The following is an 18,017-nucleotide window of genomic DNA, read 5'->3' on the forward strand; positions in this document are numbered from 1 at the left end:
TATACCTGTTTACTTCTAAGAGTTTTGTAGTTTTAGCTCTTATCTTGAGGGCTTGATCCACTTTTGAGTTCCTTGTTGTAAATGATGGGAAGGAGGGGTTAAAAGCCACTCTTGCCCTATTGAATTGTCTTGGTACCTGTGTTGAAAATCAGTTGACTATAACTGTGAGGTTTATTCCTGGACTGTCAGTTCAGTCCCACTCATTCTGTTCCATCGATCCATATGTTAGTTCTTATGCCAGTAGCACAAGGTCTTGATTTTTTGTTTTGTGTTCTTTGTGGTTTTTTTCCTTTATAAATTAAGTATTTCATTGCTCATATATAGAAATTCATTCAACTTTTGTTCATTGATCTTTTATCTAACCATCTCTTATTTTTTTTTACATCTTTATTGGAGTATAATTGCTTTACAATGGTGTTAACCATCTCTTATTAATTATAACTGTTTTCTATAGATTATTTTGGGTTTCCCTTGTAGGTGATCATTATCTGTGAATTATGACAGATTTGTTTCTTATTTTGCAATCTTTATTATTTTTAAAAATTTATTTTATTTTGTTATCACACTGCCTGGAACTTTCAGAACCATGGTGAATAAAAGCCCTCAACAACAGACATCTTTGTCTTAGTCTTGGTTTTAAAGGAAATGCATGTAACATTTCACGATTAAGTGTAAAGTTTGCTGTGGGCTTTCCATGGATATTCTTTCTCAGTCTAAAAATACTCTTTTCTCTTTCTACTTGGCTTGGAGTTTTTATTCCTTAATGGAGGTTGAATGTTATAAAATACTTTTTCTGTATCTATTGAGATGATCATTTTTTCCTTTAACTGTTAAGATAGTGGATTTTACTGGTCTGTTTTCTAACATTAACTCAGTATTTCCTTCCTACAGTGAACTCAGCTTGGTCTTAATATATAATCTTTTTTGGTGTGTTAGCAGGATTCTGTTTGCTTTTGTTCAGGCTCTTTGCATCTGTGATCATGCGTGAGTTTGTCATTTTTCCTCTCTCTTACTGTTCTTGATTGGTTTGTGATATACCAAGGTGTTATGCTGACTTCGTAAAATGAGTTGAGGAGTATATCCTCTGTTCTCTAGAATAGTTTGTGTGAGATTGAAAGTATCCATTCTTTGAATGTTCAACTTTTAGCTGATAGTTTACAATGGTAAGTAAAGAGACTGTTTAACCTACAGGTACGGGATATATTTCTGACTCTGTGAAGTAAGGCTGCAAAAGGGGGTATTTGACTCATTGCATTTTAGCAGCTTGTTATTACTGCACTGTTAGCTAATCATAAGGTTACAGCGTAGCTGTAAGTTATTCATTTGATTCTAGCATAGAGTAATAAAGTTGTTTTTACACAGAAGAGCCATTGTATTGAGAGTTAGGGAGTGTATCTAATTTTGTGAATGCTTTTACCTTTTTTCCTACAATACGAACAGAAAGGCAATGTTTCCTGCATGTAGACTGATTAAATTTCTATTTATCTTACAGAAGTAATAGACCTTACTCATGATAACAAAGATGATCTTCAGGCCGCCATTGCTTTGAGTCTGCTGGAGTCCCCCAAAATTCAAGCTGATGGAAGAGATCTTAACAGGTTATTGATTTAATTTATAGTCTTTGCTCTGCACATTAGTGTGTAGGTCAAAGGCAGTATCTCTGTGAAACAGTTCTGCCAAGCTTCTTTAATTGCACCTAAATGAAATCTCTTTTATGAGAAAATTTAAATTCACATTCGCTTACTTACTCTTTGGTTCACTTTTGAAGAAGCTAAATATGATAAGGGTCTTATTGCAGCCTGTGGTCTTTGAGTAGAAGCCTGCAAGGTTTTGTAGTTCATATATGCTCGTGGGAAAAAACTGCCTAGGGCAAATATCCGATAAATATGTATTCTCTGTATTAACTTTGAGCCTTTGTAAACTTTGAATGTTTTGTTGTTGGCTATTGAAAATGAAAGTTATCACTCAGCTCCCCTAGGACTAGGAGGATATATGTTTTGAATTGGTACTGATTTGGTGCTTGTCTGGTATTGTTCACAGATACCCAGTTCCAGTGGTGCCCAGTCAGTTTCCAGACACGTTTATCCCCTCATACTGCCAGGTTGTTTCTTTCAGGGAAACATAGGGCCATGGTTTGTGTGCTAAGCAATTTCGAGGCCCTCATCTTTAGCAGAGTGTCTCTCTTGCCTCTTTCAATGGCAAGGGCTGAGATAAGGCACTATTGTTGAAATGTAAAACTTTTAATATGGTAGCCATAAATAGTCTTGAGTCTCAACTCAGTTCCATCAGGGCCCTTGTTAGTAATAATCTCTGTTATGGCAGGATTAACAACTCGATGTTTAAACCTTTTCACTTATGTTGCAACCTTATAGTTATTATATAGCCAGTGGTTACCCAGTAAATAGTGTATCTGGCATTTTGAGTTACCTGTGAAAGCTTACCTGCATCCTCCATACAGTAGATTGTTGTTTAACTCTTTTCTTTTTTGATGTGTGATACGTTGGCACAATATAGGATGCACGAGGCAACCTCTGCAGAAACTAAACGCTCAAAGAGAAAACGCTGTGAAGTCTGGGGAGAAAATCCCAATCCCAATGACTGGAGGCGAGTTGATGGTTGGCCCGTTGGGCTGAAAAATGTTGGCAATACATGTTGGTTTAGTGCTGTTATTCAGGTATGGTATTAAGAGACAACTGTGTCTTCTGGAAACGATTTTGTAATTTATTAAACTGAAATGTGAGGAACATAGCTTTAAAAAAAAGGAAACAGATAAATAAAACTGGAGGGTTTTCCCCATGGCATTATTGTGTTTTGGTTGCTTTCTTGTGTTTTCGACCTAGATGCTCTTGTGTCTAACTTGGTCAGTACTGAAAACAGAATCTTCTGTGGTTATAAATAGGTTGAGGAGGTGTTTTGGTGAATGCTGTATTACAGCAGAGCAAGAGCTAATAAGGAGAAATCAGTCTTTGGGAGGCTATCATAAATGACCAGGCAGGAAGGAAATGATGGTGGCCTGGAACAGAGAAGTGGCATAAGCCATGGAAGGGAGGAGTCAAAGCATTCACGAGGTATTTAGGAGATCAGATCTATAGGATTTGATAAACAACCGGGTAGGGATATGTGCAGGAGGGGCTGAGAAAGACTGCAAGGTTTCTAGCTTGAGGTACCAGGTGGACGATAGTGCCATTTAACACTGGAGGAGGAATAATTTGCGTGAGTGTTAAACGCGGGATTTCAGTTCGTTTTATACATGCTGAGTTTGAGGGTCCACGTGGAGATACCGTGTAGGCAGTTATCTATGTGAATCTGTTGTTCAGTAAAAAGATCTGGGCTGCAGATATAGTTCTGGGAATCAGTAGCATGTAGATGGTGATAAACCCAAGCTAGAGGATGAATTCCCCTGGGGAGCGTGTTGCCTCTTAAACTTAACGTGGCTGCAGTGTAGCACTTGATCCTGCCCTGCCGGCTTCTCCTTCACAGTACTTGACACCGACCCAGCTGCTTAGCCAAAAATGGAACCCTCCGTTTACACACATAAAATCCATGGGTTCCTTCAGCTTACTCTGTGCCTGGACTGTTTTAGCACTGGGGAAACAGCAGTGGATAAAACAAAGCCCTAACTCCCATGGAGTTTACTTGGAAAAGAGTGGGACCGACAGGAAACAAAATATATATCAGATGGCAGTAAGTGCTATAAAGATGAATGAATGGGGGCAAGAGGGGCTAGAACGGGTTCAGCTAGAGAGGGAAGGGGTGCTGTTTATATAGGGGGGTTACATATGGCCTTTCTGCTAAGGCGGGCATCTGAGTAGAGGCCTGACTTAGGCGAGGGAATGAGCCATGTAGTTCCATGAAGAATGTTTCATATAATTATATAGAGGACACTGCAGACAGGGAACAGCAAGTTCAGAGACTCAGGTCAGGAGCTGAGAAATAGGGAGAAGGCTGGAATTGAGTGACCGAGGAGGGGGAACAGACAGCTGTGAGTGCAGGGAGGTGGTGGAGGCGGGGCGGGGGAGGGGGAGCGTGGAGTCACGATGAGGGTTCAGGAATCACGTGAGGTGGGAAAGTATTGGAAGGTTTGGCGCAGACAAGTGCTGCGATCCTACTTCCATTTTAAGAGGCTCACTGGCCTCTGCATTAAGAATAGGATGTAGGAAGGTCTTGGGGAATGAGGGACACGAGTCAGTTCTTTTCCTTTTGAGAGAGAGGGAGAGATTGAGATTGAGACCGAGACCCTTCCCTGGATTCACTTCCCTCCTGTGAGAGATGGTGAAAGGAGCGAGCCTATGGAGGGGATGACTGAGAAAGGCTTCTGAGAAAGCATGGGAGGACAGGACAGAGAGCAGGGCGTGTGGGGAGGGCTTGGCCTCCGACAGCAAGAGGGCAAGAGGGTAACAGGGGAGAGGACAAGGAGGAAATGATGACTGCCAGTTAAAGTAGAAATAGTTCCTAGTAGTCGTTTTTTCCTCTGAAATAAGCAGCCATTTTTTGAGGCAGAGTGCAAGAGTGACAGAATCAGGTTTTAAAGGGAGTGAAAGTTTAAATGGTTGTTGTAAACAGCGGGAAACCAGTTGGCGCCAGAATACAGTGGTAGGATTTCTGAAAATGTGAAGGTCTCCTTGAGGTTGTAGACCTTAAATGTATAGTGGTACCCACATGTCCTGTTTGATCGGGACTACTTCTCTTAGCAGTTCTCCAAAACGCTTAAGTGGAAAATTAAATTCATTTAAGTTGGAGGATTTGCTGGGTATGGTGAAAGGACAAAAGAGCAGTTTGAGGGACTTCCCTGGTGGCACAGCGCAGTGGATGAGACTCCGCGCTCCCAAAGCAGGGGGTCCGGGTTCAATCCCTGGTCTGGGGAACTAGATCCCACATGCATGCTGCAACTAGGAGTTCGCATACCATAGCTAAGGAGCCTACATGCTGCAACTAAGACCTAGTGCAACCAAATAAATAAATACATAAATAAATAAAAACTAAGAGATTGTTTCAAAAAAAAAGAGCAGTTTGAGAATTTAATGAAAGATGGGTAGAGACCACGGAATCAAAGCTGGGGAGAGGGAGAAATGAAGACAGAAAGGGAGGACAGGAAAGAGGTCTGTTTGCTTGGGTTCCTGATGACGTCAAAGTACAGGTGTCCTGTGGGTCATTGAACAAATGAGCCAGAAGACAGGTTATGGTTCAAGAGGAGGTTTTTCTGAATTTGTGATCTGAGAAGCGGCAGTGTTTCCAGTATTGACATATCCTGGGTATGTAGAGATGGAGTGGAGGAATAGGTCATGAGACGTAAGATGCTCATGGGAGCCGGGGGGGGGGTCCCTCGGCTGAACAAAAGTACCTGTGTTCCCTCAGAAAATGTGAATTGGACTCCTGCTGTGTGCCTAGCACTGTTCTAAGCCCTTGAGATATAGGAGTGAACCAAACCAAGACAGAGACTTGCCCTTAGGGATTTAGATTCTTGTGAGGCAAGACAGACAAGGAACAATAAATAGAAAATAAATAGTTGAAATAGGAATCAATAAATAGTTGAAAAACTAACTAGTTAACTACATAGATGTTTATATAGTATGTTAAACTCTGGTCAGTGTGATAGAAAAGAGAGCAGGGTATGGGAGATCGGAATTGCCGCAGGAGGAACGGGAGCAGGTTCCAACATAAACTACGATGTTAGGTTAGGCCGCGTGAGGGGATGAGATTGGAGCAGTTGCCCTGGACGCAGCAGGCGAGGGAGTGAGCCAGGCGACTGTCGGGGGAGAGCATTCCATATAGAAGGGGAAGCACCAAACAATGGCCACAAGGTGGGAGTGAGCTTGGCGTGTTCACAGGACGTCAGAGTCCCCAGTGGCAGGAATGCTAGGAGCGGAAGCAAGGATCACTGGAGGTGGGGCTGGAGAGGTAACTTGTCTTTTGCTCTGAGTGAGATGGGGAGTCATGAGGGTTCTGAGCAGAGGAGTAATGGACTCTGACTCGAGTTTTAAAAGGCTCCCTCGGGCCACTGTGAGGAGAGCAGAATGGAGGGGCGCGGATACAAGTGGAGAGACCTATGAAGGGGGCCGCTGCAGTCATCACTGAGAGGCCGTGCTGCCCTGGACCAGGCTGGTAGCCGTGGAAATAGAGAAGAGGTTGGAATCTTGATTTATTCCCAAGGCAGAGCTGACAGGATGTCCTGTGGATTGGGTACTGACCAAAGTCACCGAGTAAGGATGGCAGAGCTCTCAGCATATGACAGTCTTCAGTGAATCAGGTGCTTTATTTTGGTTACATTAGAAAGATAGTTAGAAGGAGCTGTGTGGAGAGTGGGCTGATACAGAGGAGGTTCTAGAGGCAGGGAGACGATGTGCCGTGATCCAGGTGAGCAGTGATGGGAGTTTGATTAGAGCAGGTGATAGGGACTGAGAGAGGAGGTGGTTATGAATAAAATAGCGCCCCAGAGGCAGAGTGCAAGGGACTTCTTACTGGATGTAAATGGTTGATAAAGGGAAAGGAGTCAACGATTATTCTGAAGTTCTAAACTTTGATGCCTGGAGGAGGAGGATGTAATTAGTGATACAGAGACTACAGGAGAAGAAGCAGATGTTGGAGGATCAAGTTGATATTGGTTTGGGAAATGAGTAACATCAGCTCACACTGTTGTAGTTTTTAAGAATAATAGCATCTTTGGGAAAAGCCAGATTTTGGTGAAGGTGAGGAAGTGGAGTGAAGGGACTTGAGAACGTAAGGCCAGTTTTCTCAAGGTAGACCAGAAGTGCTGGAACATGTTACGGGATAGTCAGCCGAGTAGGGATGAAACCAGGAGGAATGGAGATGCGCTAGGTAGACATGGGAGGTGGGAAGAGAAGAGATGGGGCTGCTTGTAGAGCTGAGCATCCCAGCCCCGGCTCCAGATAGAACTTTGGTATCACATCCTAACCCGACGTAAGTTCCCAGTCCAGGTGTACACTCCTCCTATTGGCTGAATCCCGGTAGAGCTTGCCGTGGAGTGGGGGAAGTCGGAGGCTTATAGTCCACCCAGGATGCTGCTTCAAGAGTTCCAGTCTGTGGGCTGGAGGGCTTTTCATCTGAGGATTATGTTGGGATGAGGAGTTATATTCATACAAGGGGTTTTTTTTTTTTTTTTTTTTTGCTGTTCGCGGGCCTCTCACTGTTGTGGCCTCTCCCATTGCGGAGCATAGGCTCCGGATGCGCAGGCTCAGCGGCCATGGCTCATGGACCCACAGCCACTCTGCGTCATGTGGGATCCTCCCAGACCGGGGCACAAACCCATGTCCCCTGCATGGGCAGGGGGACTCCCAACCACTGCGCCACCAGGGAAGCCCATAAAGAGATTTTTTAAAACATTAACTTTCAAAAGATATTCGTAGTTGGAAAAATGTATGATTTACAAACAGTAAAAAGGAATTCCTTTCCCTAATTCTGCTAGCCAGAGATATCTGTTAAAATTTCTTAAAATACAGTATTTAAGGCAAAGAGTGGAGAACAGTAAAGCTTTAGAAAGAAATGTTTCAAATCCCTGTACTGTTAAGTCCCCATTGTACCCATCGCCCGTCATACCACCACCCCCTTCACACAGATACAACCACAGGTGTATGTAACCCTAAACAGTGTATCATGTTGTTTTATATGATTAAACTTCTTATGAACAATATAATACTCTATCTTTCTACACCTTTTTCTCACACAGAATATTTCTGAGATACATCTGTGTTGATACATGTAGCTCTTGATCACTCATTTTTACTGTGTAGTTGTCCTTCTATGAAAGCATTGTTTCTACAGTATTATTTTAATGACTATATAATAATCCGTTATACAGATGTACTGTAGTTTATTTAATCTTTTCCTGCTAGCCATTAGGTTTTTTCTAGTTTTTTCCTAAAAAGGATTAACATCCTTTTGGCGAAATTTTTATGTGTAGCCATTATTATTTCCTTAGACATAGTAGAATTACTAGGTTGACAGTTATACATACTTTTAAGGTAAAAAATATTTTTTTGCTGCAGTTATTTTGAAAGAAAGGCTATTAATCCATTTCTTTATTTCAGTCTCTGTTTCAATTGCCTGAATTCCGAAGACTTGTCCTCAGCTATAGCCTACCACAGAACGTACTTGAAAATTGTCCAAGTCACACGGTAAATTGGTGTCAAGGAATCTTCACTGTTGTTTAGTCCCATTCTTCCCAAAGGCCTTTTAATTTTGGTTAAAGCTGGTTACTGTGATGCTCTTTGGCTTGTGCAACATTTGTTTTCATTTCCAAATGGCTCTTTTTCTTTCTTTGTGACAAGAAATAATGTAAAGTTAAGCAGGAATAAAATTAGGAAAACAGTTCTAAGAAAGGGGCAGGTCACCCTGATGGCCTCAGCTTTTCTGCCTCTGGGTGGGAGATTTAGAAACCCCTGTCTGTCTGCGCCTTCTCCAGGCTCCTTTAGTCGCTTGCGCTGAGGGATGCGAGTGGATGACATCATGCCGGGAGGCCTGGGCCTTCTTAGAAGAGTCTTTAGTCCACTCTTGCCAAAGGATATAGCCTCCTGCTGAGATGTAACCCTTCCCAGGATTTCCCTTGGTGATGCCTTTCCCAAAAGGAGGGATGGCAGCGGTTTTAGAAAATAAACACTTTTGCTTTCTGACATTATTCTCTCTCTGGCTTCTACATAGATATTCTCGAGTTTAGGGCAGTCCCCTACACAGACTTTATCAGAGTACCTATAACAGTTTGAGACCTGATTCCAATCTAGAACTTTGTAAATATAAATTAGAGATTGTTGACCACTTTTTTCTTTATGTGTTCAAATTTTCCAAATATGAGGTCATAAGAGTACACATCGCTATCTTTCCTGCAGGAAAAGAGAAATATCGTGTTTATGCAGGAGCTTCAGTATTTGTTTGCTCTGATGATGGGATCAAATCGCAAGTTTGTAGACCCTTCAGCAGCCCTGGACCTCTTAAAGGGAGCATTCCGATCGCCTGAGGAGCAGCAGGTACAGGAAGCCCATAGTCCTCCTTCTTTCCCTCGACTCTGGAGTTTGCAATGATGCCTTGTTACTACTACTGTGATGTTGCCTTGTTTCAGCTGTGTAATAAGCTACGAACGTGACTATGCAGGACTCCGGGTGCCTGCTTTTGCCCTTTGTAATGCCTAAGGAACAAGTAAAAAAAAGTGTGTGCATGTACGTGTTGTGTGGGGGAGGCTGGCTGTTTTAAAGGAAAGAAGAAAAAATAGTAGAAAGAATAGAATTTTCCAGGGGCTGTTGAAGTAGAAAGGAGGAGATTGGAAAATATCTCAGTAAATCATGGCAGAGGGTCACCGAGAAAAGGAAAGTCTGTCCTTTGTCTGCACCTTTGTCTTGGGATGGCCCAAATAGAAATCCTATTTTTAAAACGATCTAAACCTGAGTTCAGTAGCTTTTCTGAGCAGTCTTTCTCTTCTAGACTCTAGTACGTTCCTTTCCCTACCTCTTATTCAGATCAAAGCTATCACTATTAGAGCAGCTTCTTCTTCATAAAATTACATTTTTTATCTATTTGTCTAAAGGTCCTGCAGTTCTACAAAATTCTCAAAACATTTCATAAAGGTTTCCTTTCTCCATTCAGATCTCATATTGTTCTAGAGAACTTCAGTCTGTTCTTTGGACCTTTTTTTCAAGGCCTAACTGGAAGATTTTGTTAGTTTGTTACAAATAGATGTGGCTGGAAGGGGTAGTGTTCCCATTTCCTTCTAATCAGAAATCGCCCAATGGGTCTTGTGTGTTGTCTGCAGCAGCTGGGTTCCAATGTTCCTTGTATCTTCACGACATTTGGACCTAAAAAAGAAGTCCTTTGTAGTAATAGAATCTTAACCATTGGTGGGATAAGGGCATATTTTCATTTCCCTAAGTATACTGTTGGGTCTAACTCATGCAATTTGTGCGTCTGTTACAGCAAGATGTGAGTGAATTCACACACAAGCTCCTGGATTGGCTAGAAGACGCATTCCAGCTAGCTGTTAATGTTAAGTGAGTGTTGAGGATTTGTTTCTACATCCTTCCTACTCACAGCGGGCCAGTGAGAATTATGATTTGGGGGGAAATTCTTCTTCTCAATTAGAAATTGCTGATTTTTACCAAACCCTGTGGGGTAACCACTCATATTTGTCATTGTTTATCCCCCTTGCCCTTGGTTTTCCCCCTGTAGATAATCATATTAATCTGTAACTTTTTTTCTAAAAGGGTCATAACTGTTAACTTTTTAAAAGTCATCACCTGTGCTGTAAAAGTATTGAAAGATAGAAATCAATCCTTGATGTAAGAATGGAGGTATAATATGAATACATTTAATTTAATTATTTCAATCACTGACAGAAGTAAAATTCAAAGCAAAGAATATAAATAGCCCTTGCCAAATACAGATGCAGAGATACTTGCTTCCTAAGTTTTTTTTTTAAACTCATAAAACAGCTTTACAAATAGCATCTTACATAGTTAATTTAAGATAGGCTTATAGAAATAGGCTGTTTTCGTTCCATCTCTATTGTGCCACCAGGAAAACATTTTCATATTCATTTGGAAAACTGAACAAGAGGGTTCATTCTTACCTTTATATGACTTCTATACCTTATATATTTCTGTCACTGGATATAGATGTATATATTGAATGTACACACACACATGTATTTGCATGTATGACTCCCCTGTTAGACTTGCAGTTCTGTAAGGCCAGGGATCATGCCTGTATTGCCTTTGTGTCTCCAGAATTTGGTACAGTGCTGGGTATATACTTGTTTAATGAGGGGTTTTTTTGTTTTTTCATTTTCTTTAACATCTTTATTGGAGTATAATGGCTTTACAATGGTGTGCTAGTTTCTGCTTTATAACAAAGTGAATCAGCTATACATATACATATATCCCCATATCTCTTGCCTCTTGCGTCTCCCTCCCACCCTCCCTATCCCACCCCTCTAGGTGGTCACAAAGCACCAAGCTGATCTCCCTGTGCTATGCGGCTGCTTCCCACTAGCTATCTATTTTGGTAGTATATATAAGTCCATGCCACTCTGTCACTTCGTCCCATCTTACCCTTCCCCCTCCCCGTGTCCTCAAGTCCATTCCCTACATCTGCATCTTTATTCCTGTCCTGCCCCTCGGTTCTTCAGAACCATTTTATTTTTTTCTTTAGATTCCATATATAATGTGTTACCATATGGTATTTGTTTTTCTCTTTCTGACTTGCTTCACTGTATGACAGACTCTAGGTCCATCCACCTCACTACAAATAACTCAATTTCATTTCTTTTTATGGGTGAGTAATATTCCATTCTATATATGTGTCACATCTTCTTTATCCATTCATCTGTCGATGGAAACTTAGGTTGCTTCCATGCCCTGGCTATTCAATGAGTTCTTGAACTGAACTAATCCGTTACTTATTTTAGAGCATACTTAGATCTTTGAGGGTTGATGAAAATGTATTATTTTTGCTTTTGAATGCTGGTTTGGCTTAATGTATTGCTTATCTGATCCAAATGATACAGAATTGTTTCCTTGTTTTAAAAGCAGCAATCCCAGGAACAAATCTGAAAATCCAATGGTGCAGCTATTCTACGGTACTTTCCTCACTGAAGGGATTCATGAAGGTAAATTCTCTGCTCTAAATGTTAATTCTAGACTTGTGACCACATCTGTATTACTGTGAAATGGCTTGAGAGTCAGACAAATGCAGGTCTGAATACTGGTTCTGCCTCTTAGTATGTGTGTGATCGTGGACAAATTACATGAGATCCTGGATCCTCAGTCTCTTCATCTGTAAAACGGGCACAGTGTTCGTCTCAGAGTTGCTATATTGAATTGTGTAATATTTGCACAGCCTAAATCTGGTATTAATGTCAGACACACACTGATGTTAATCAGTTTTCTCTGTTGTTTTATCTAATCTCAAGGTTTCATTGAGTCAGGCTGCCAAAAGTGTGTCTACTCTAGGGGCTTATCTAAGCTGCATGTTGGACACATGGCCAGTCATTCTCCATCTAACACCTGTCTTCTTTTACCCCTCTGATAGGCTTTGTAAAACAGTCTAATCCAGGGACTTCCCTGGTGGTCCAGAGGTTAAGACTCTGTGCTTCCACTGCAGGGGGCATCGGTTCAATCCCTGGTCAGGGAACTAAGATTCTGCATGCCATGCCGTGTGGCCAAAAAAAAAAAAATCCAATCCACCGTCACTCCCAAAAAACAGCATTTCTTGATATCATATAACTAGTCAAGTGTTCAAACGCCCAATTCGTTTTACAATTTCATGTGTATATAAATATATAATTTTACATATGTAAAAATAAATACACTTCCCCATATGTATACTTTTTTACAGTTTGTTTTAATCAGGATGCAAATGTGGTTCATTTATGATTGGTCTTTTAAGTTCTTTTCAAAATCTGCAGACTGTCCCTTCCATCCATTCTTTCTTCCTTGAAATACATTTTTTAAGAAATTAGGTTGTTTGTTCTCTTATATTCTCTACAGAATAAAATTTTGCTGCTTGCGTATCTGTGATATAGTTTAACATGTTCCTCTTTGCTCCTCTTTTTGTAACTTGATAGTTGGATCTAGAGTTTGACCAGATTCAGGTAAGGCTTTTTAATTAGTCAAGACTAACTCACAGGTGGTGGGACAGTCTTTGACTAGGAGGCATAGTTGGTTGTCTTTCTTTTTGTGATGTTAGCAGTTGTTAATGATCTATGCCTGGATCCGCTGGTTCATTAGAGGTAGCCATCCCGGCTAAGTATACTTGTAACCAGTTCTCAGCAAGTTGCTGAATTAAGAAGATACTGTCTGTGTGGTGCCAGGAAAAAAGCTTTCGATAGCAGTAGTGATGTCTTTTAAAAAGCAATCTGTTTCTTTGCCTAGGGAAGCCCTTTTGTAACAATGAGACCTTCGGCCAGTATCCCCTTCAGGTAAATGGTTATCGCAACTTAGACGAATGTTTGGAAGGGGCCATGGTGGAGGGTGACATTGAGCTGCTTCCTTCCGATCATTCAGTGAAATATGGACAAGAGGTGAGTTGGATATTTTTATTTGCTTTGCCAAGACAAAGCCAGTTAAATAGGACTGAGCTTTTGGGCAAAATGTTTTCACATCACATATTAAATAACTTTACACTAACAGGACTTGAACTAGTCTGAAGTCTCTCATGAGTTGATAAGAGTTAGTGAGTCTTAGTGTTTGATGAATAAATTCTTGTATGAATTTGAGTTAATCGTATAAAGGTTGTATGCTGCTTCTGACGTTTTAAGTATGATCAAGTTTCTCTCTTTCTGTTGAAGCCTACCTGTACCTGAGTAGGGAGAACCACTGCCTCCATATTTTCGGAGGGTAAAAGTACAGTGATTAACTCCTATGGTATGCCATTTAGAATATTTTCCCTATTATAGTGTTTACTTTTCTCAGTTGTAAATTCTGCCTTTGCTTTAAAATTTTTTAAATGTAAGATTCATTTATTTATTTTTGTGGGTTGGAAAGAAAGGGGGAATTACAAGCAAGGGTAATTAATATCTCAAAGTTCCCGTTAAGAATTAGTTACATTGTAGCATAATTGCCAACACCACACAGCTTGCATTATTCTCCTTTCATCATACATTTTGAACAGAATTGTGCCTTATATGAGTCCAACTCAGTAATTACTTATAAGAGAAAGAAAATCTTTCTTGAATTAAATAGGGAGCCTGACTTGAGCCTTGTTAAAAGTGTATTAGCTGTAGAGCAGTGTTGGAACTGGGAGAGAGCTACTGCCTCCCTAGCTTTCCAAGGAAAGTATTAATTCCTGATTGGGAGGCATATCATCTGTGCCATCTGTGCAGAGCTGATGCTTGCTCTTACAAAAGGCAAGGAGTGTTCATTAGCGACTTAGACCTCTGGAGACCTCTATTCAAGAATGGGACCTCTCTATTAAAAAAAAAAAAAAGAAAATTGTGCATATTTAGGTATAGCTCTGAGGTGGCCAGACAGGCTGTCTGGATTCTCCTCATGCTGACAAGGGTATGTGGAGGGAATATAGCTATTTGCATCTTTGGTAAAGGGAACATTTTAAAGCTGTTCATACAGACCTCTGGCATACAGGTGAATTGAACAGAAATGCCTTTCCGGGTTTAGCTTCTTCCTCATCTACTATCAGTGACAGTTGAGATCTTCTTTATATTTTAGTGCTTTCTGTTCTTGAAACTCAAGGCAACATTATAGGTTGATTTGACTAAGTCCTTTGTGAGATCTGTAAATTCTTGGAATCCAGAGATTTTCTCAGAAACTTCAGAACTCATAATCATGAAGCTATTTCAAGTTTCCTTTTTAGAAATAAAGGGGATTCAAATTATGGTTAATAGACTGTAAATAAATAGTATATAGTATATGTACACATATTAATCTTTCTGGACAATTTCTAATTCTTTGGTTAGGCTAGCCATTTTCTCCAGGTTTTAAACCTCTTGAATACTGATGGTGCAGTGAATGATGTGTAGATTCTTGGTGAAGTTCACATATTTAAGGGTCGTCATATCTGAGGATGATAGTTGAGTTGAAATGTTGTTCACTGGCTTGTAAATTTGGAGTCTTGAGAAGTGTTTAACCATATTCTCTAAGAAGGCATGATTCTAAGTGGTCATTTTACTGTTTGGAGTAAAAAAAAAAGAACTCTAGTATGAGTTTGATTTACCAAAGGAAGAAAGTCTGGTGAGGGATAGTTTAAATCTGGCTGTTGCTATTTCCTAAAATTAACTTTTCTCTCCCGCATTTCTACGCCTGACATAGCGTTGGTTTACAAAACTACCTCCAGTGTTGACCTTTGAACTCTCAAGATTTGAGTTCAATCAGTCCCTTGGTCAGCCAGAGAAAATTCACAACAAACTGGAATTTCCTCAGATCATTTATATGGACAGGTGAGTTCTGTGGTTGATTGTCTTCTTAATGTGTTGTAGCAGTAGCAGTGAGCATATACTGAGTGTATTGTACATAGGACTCACCTGCAGCTCTTGATAATATACATATTTGGATTCAGTGGATCTAGGTTGCGACCTAAGAGTTTGCATTTCTAAGAAGCTCTCAGGGCAATGCTGTTTGATGCTTCTGATCTCTGGACCACAATTTGAGTAGCTAGGCTTCAGGTGAAAGCCCTGCTGTCTGGTGAACAGTATCTGGAGTAGCTGCTGTGTATTTCTTTCTCATTTAATACTGTTTGTATTCCTGAAAAAAGAAAAAAATCCTAGACAGACTTACATTATAGAATTTTAATCTTCTTAAAGTCTGTTTTATTGACATATAGTTCACATACAAAGAAATGTTACCATTCTTAGGTGTACAGCTGATGAATTTCAACGAATGTATACAGCCAAGTAATATCACCATCACCCGGAAGGTGATATAGATATAGAACATTTCCATCGCCCAGGAGGTTCCCTCGTGCCCCTTTGCAGTCAGTCCCTTCCCTCCACCTTCAGGCAACCACTTGTTTTCTGGCCCTGTACTTTTGTCATTTTTAGAATGTCATAATTAGGGACATTAATATTCAGTATGAGCCCTCTTGTGGCCGTCATCTTTCACTTAGAATAATGTATTTGGAATTCATCCATGTTGTTGCATATATCAGTGATTTCTTTCTTAATGTTATTGAGTAGTATTACATTGTATGGAGGTACCACAATATTTTTTCCATCAACTAGTTGATGGACATTTCATATGTATCCAGTTTTAGGCTATTATGAATAAAGCTGCTGTGAACTTTCACATAGAAGTCTTGGTGTGGTTTTTAGTGCTTCTGGGTAAAATACCTGGGAGTGAGATTGCTGTTGTATGAAAAGTATATTTTTAACTTTATAAGAAATTACCAAACTTTTCTAAAGTGGCTGTACAGTTTTGCGTTCCTATCAGCAGTGTATGAGAGTTAACATTTGCTCCAAATCCTCAACAATACTTGGAATTATCGGTCTTTTAAGTTTTAGCCATTCTCTTGGGTTTGTAGGATTTTATTTTTCTTTTGATTTATAGTTCCCTGATAACTAACAATGTTGACCATATTTTCATGTGCTTAATTAATGGTCATTTGTATATTTTTCTTAGGTGAAGTGTCTGTTCATATCTTTTGTCCACTTTTTAATTTGGTTGGTTGTGTTCATACTGAGTTGTAAGAGTTCTTTATATATTTTAGATACAAATCCAAATATTTTCTAACTCTACTTGTCTCTTCCATTTCTTTACTGGTATTTTTAGAAGAGTAGGGGTTTTTGGTTTTGATGAAGTCTAATGTATCAAGTGCCCTTTTATAGTTTGTGGGGTTTTGTGTTCTAATTAAGAAATCTGCCAACCCAAGGTCACAAAGGTTTTCTTCGATATTTTTCCAGAAATTTTGTAATTTTAACTCTTATGTTTATGTCTATGACCCATTTAGAGTTCATTTTCATATATGGTATGAGGTAAGGGGATTTTTTTTGCAGGGTGCGTAAGGCGGCATGCGGATGTCCAATTATTCCAGCATCATTTGCTGAAAAGACTCTTTTCCCCCATTGAATTACCTTGGTACTTTTTTCAAAAATTAGTTGAACTTGTATTTGTAGGCCTTTTTCTGGAGGTTTTATTCTGTCTATTGTATAATCTTATGCCAGTGCTACATTGTCTTGACTACTGTGATTTTTTTTTAACATCTTTATTGGAATATAATTGCTTTACAATGGTGTGTTAGTTTCTGCTTTATAACAAAGTGAATCAGTTATACATATACATATGTTCCCATATCTCTTCCCTCTTGCGTCTCCCTCTCTCCCACCCTCCCTATTCCACCCTTCTAGGTGGTCACAAACCACCTGACTACTGTGATTTTATTGTAAATCTTGACATCAGATAGTGTAAACCTCCCACTTTGCTATTCTTTTTAAAAAATTGTTTGGGCTATTCTGATCCATTTCTATCTAAATATTAGAAGCAGCTTGTCAAAACCCCTAATAGCTATTAGGATTTTGATTGGGACTGTGTTGAACCTATAGATCAATTTGGGGAAATTGACATCTTAACAATTTTTAGTCCTTCAATCTATGAATATGATATAGCTCCATTTACTTGAGTCTTTGCTAATTTCTCTCAACAGTGATTTATAATTTTTTGTGTACAGTTCTTGAACATATCCGATTGTTTATCCCTAAATAATTATTGCTTTTGATGTTATTATAAGGCTTTTTAAAAAACTTTACTTTTTGTTTGCTCTTTACAAGTATACAGAAATGCAATAGATTTTTTTCCCCTTTCTTTTTAAATTGACTTTGCATCTTTTGACCTTACTAAGAAATTCACTTATTAGTTCTGATGCATTTTCATAGATTCCTTGACTTTTCCTATGTAGATGATCATGTTATCTGCAACTAAAGGCAGCTTTACTTCTTCCTTTTCTATCTGTATGACTTTTACTTCTTTTTTTTACCTTACTGCACTGGCTATGCCTCCAGTAAAACATTGAATAGAAGAGGCAAGAGTGGGCATTCTTGGATTGTTCCTGATACTAGGGGAAAGCTTTCAGTCTTTCACCATTAAATATGATGTTAGCTCTGTGTTTTCATAGATATCCTTTGTCTGATTAAGACAGTTTCCTTGTATCCCAAGTTTGCTGAAACTTTGTGTCATTAATGTTTTTAAATGTAAATTGTGTTTGTGGGATTATTATTTGCTTAGGTACATGTACAGGAGCAAAGAGCTTGTTCGAAGTAAAAGAGAGTGTATTCGAAAGTTGAAAGAGGAAATAAAAGTTCTGCAGCAAAAACTGGAAAGGTAAGTCATAGACAGCTTTGTACTTAGAAATGTGAAAGATAGAGTAGGATATTCAAATCGGATAATTTGCTTTTATCTAAAAATTCAGAGTTATAAGTATTAACTAGTGTTATTTTATAAAATAGATAAGAAAAATGTGTTTCTACGTGTGAAACTGTCTTTAAGATGTGCAGTAGTAGTCCCAGGGAACATTAGTGTCCCAAGTCACACAATTGGCAGCGTACTGAAGGGCACCCAAGTTCTGATTTCACA

The 18,017-nt window shown here is 39.6% G+C and overlaps 1 protein-coding gene across 6 annotated transcripts in view; it reads left to right on the forward strand.

The window, feature by feature from the left end:
- Positions 1-18,017, forward strand: part of USP28 (ubiquitin specific peptidase 28) — a 56,904-nt gene that overhangs the window by 19,944 nt on the left and 18,943 nt on the right. For 3 of the 6 annotated variants that reach the window (XM_060017936.1, XM_060017933.1, XM_060017937.2), the window contains 9 exons: positions 1,493-1,598; positions 2,515-2,674; positions 8,046-8,132; positions 8,841-8,978; positions 9,919-9,992; positions 11,529-11,608; positions 12,873-13,021; positions 14,766-14,893; positions 17,670-17,765. In XM_060017936.1, coding sequence (XP_059873919.1) covers positions 1,493-1,598; positions 2,515-2,674; positions 8,046-8,132; positions 8,841-8,978; positions 9,919-9,992; positions 11,529-11,608; positions 12,873-13,021; positions 14,766-14,893; positions 17,670-17,765 — 1,018 coding nt within the window. Of the gene's footprint in view, positions 1-1,492; positions 1,599-2,514; positions 2,675-8,045; positions 8,133-8,840; positions 8,979-9,918; positions 9,993-11,528; positions 11,609-12,571; positions 13,022-14,765; positions 14,894-17,669; positions 17,766-18,017 lie in introns of those variants that run through there. The other 3 variants (XM_069540913.1, XM_060017935.1, XM_069540912.1) reach the window with 2 other exon arrangements.

Source organism: Delphinus delphis, chromosome 8 (assembly GCF_949987515.2).
Source record: "Delphinus delphis chromosome 8, mDelDel1.2, whole genome shotgun sequence".
NCBI lineage: Eukaryota > Metazoa > Chordata > Mammalia > Artiodactyla > Delphinidae > Delphinus > Delphinus delphis.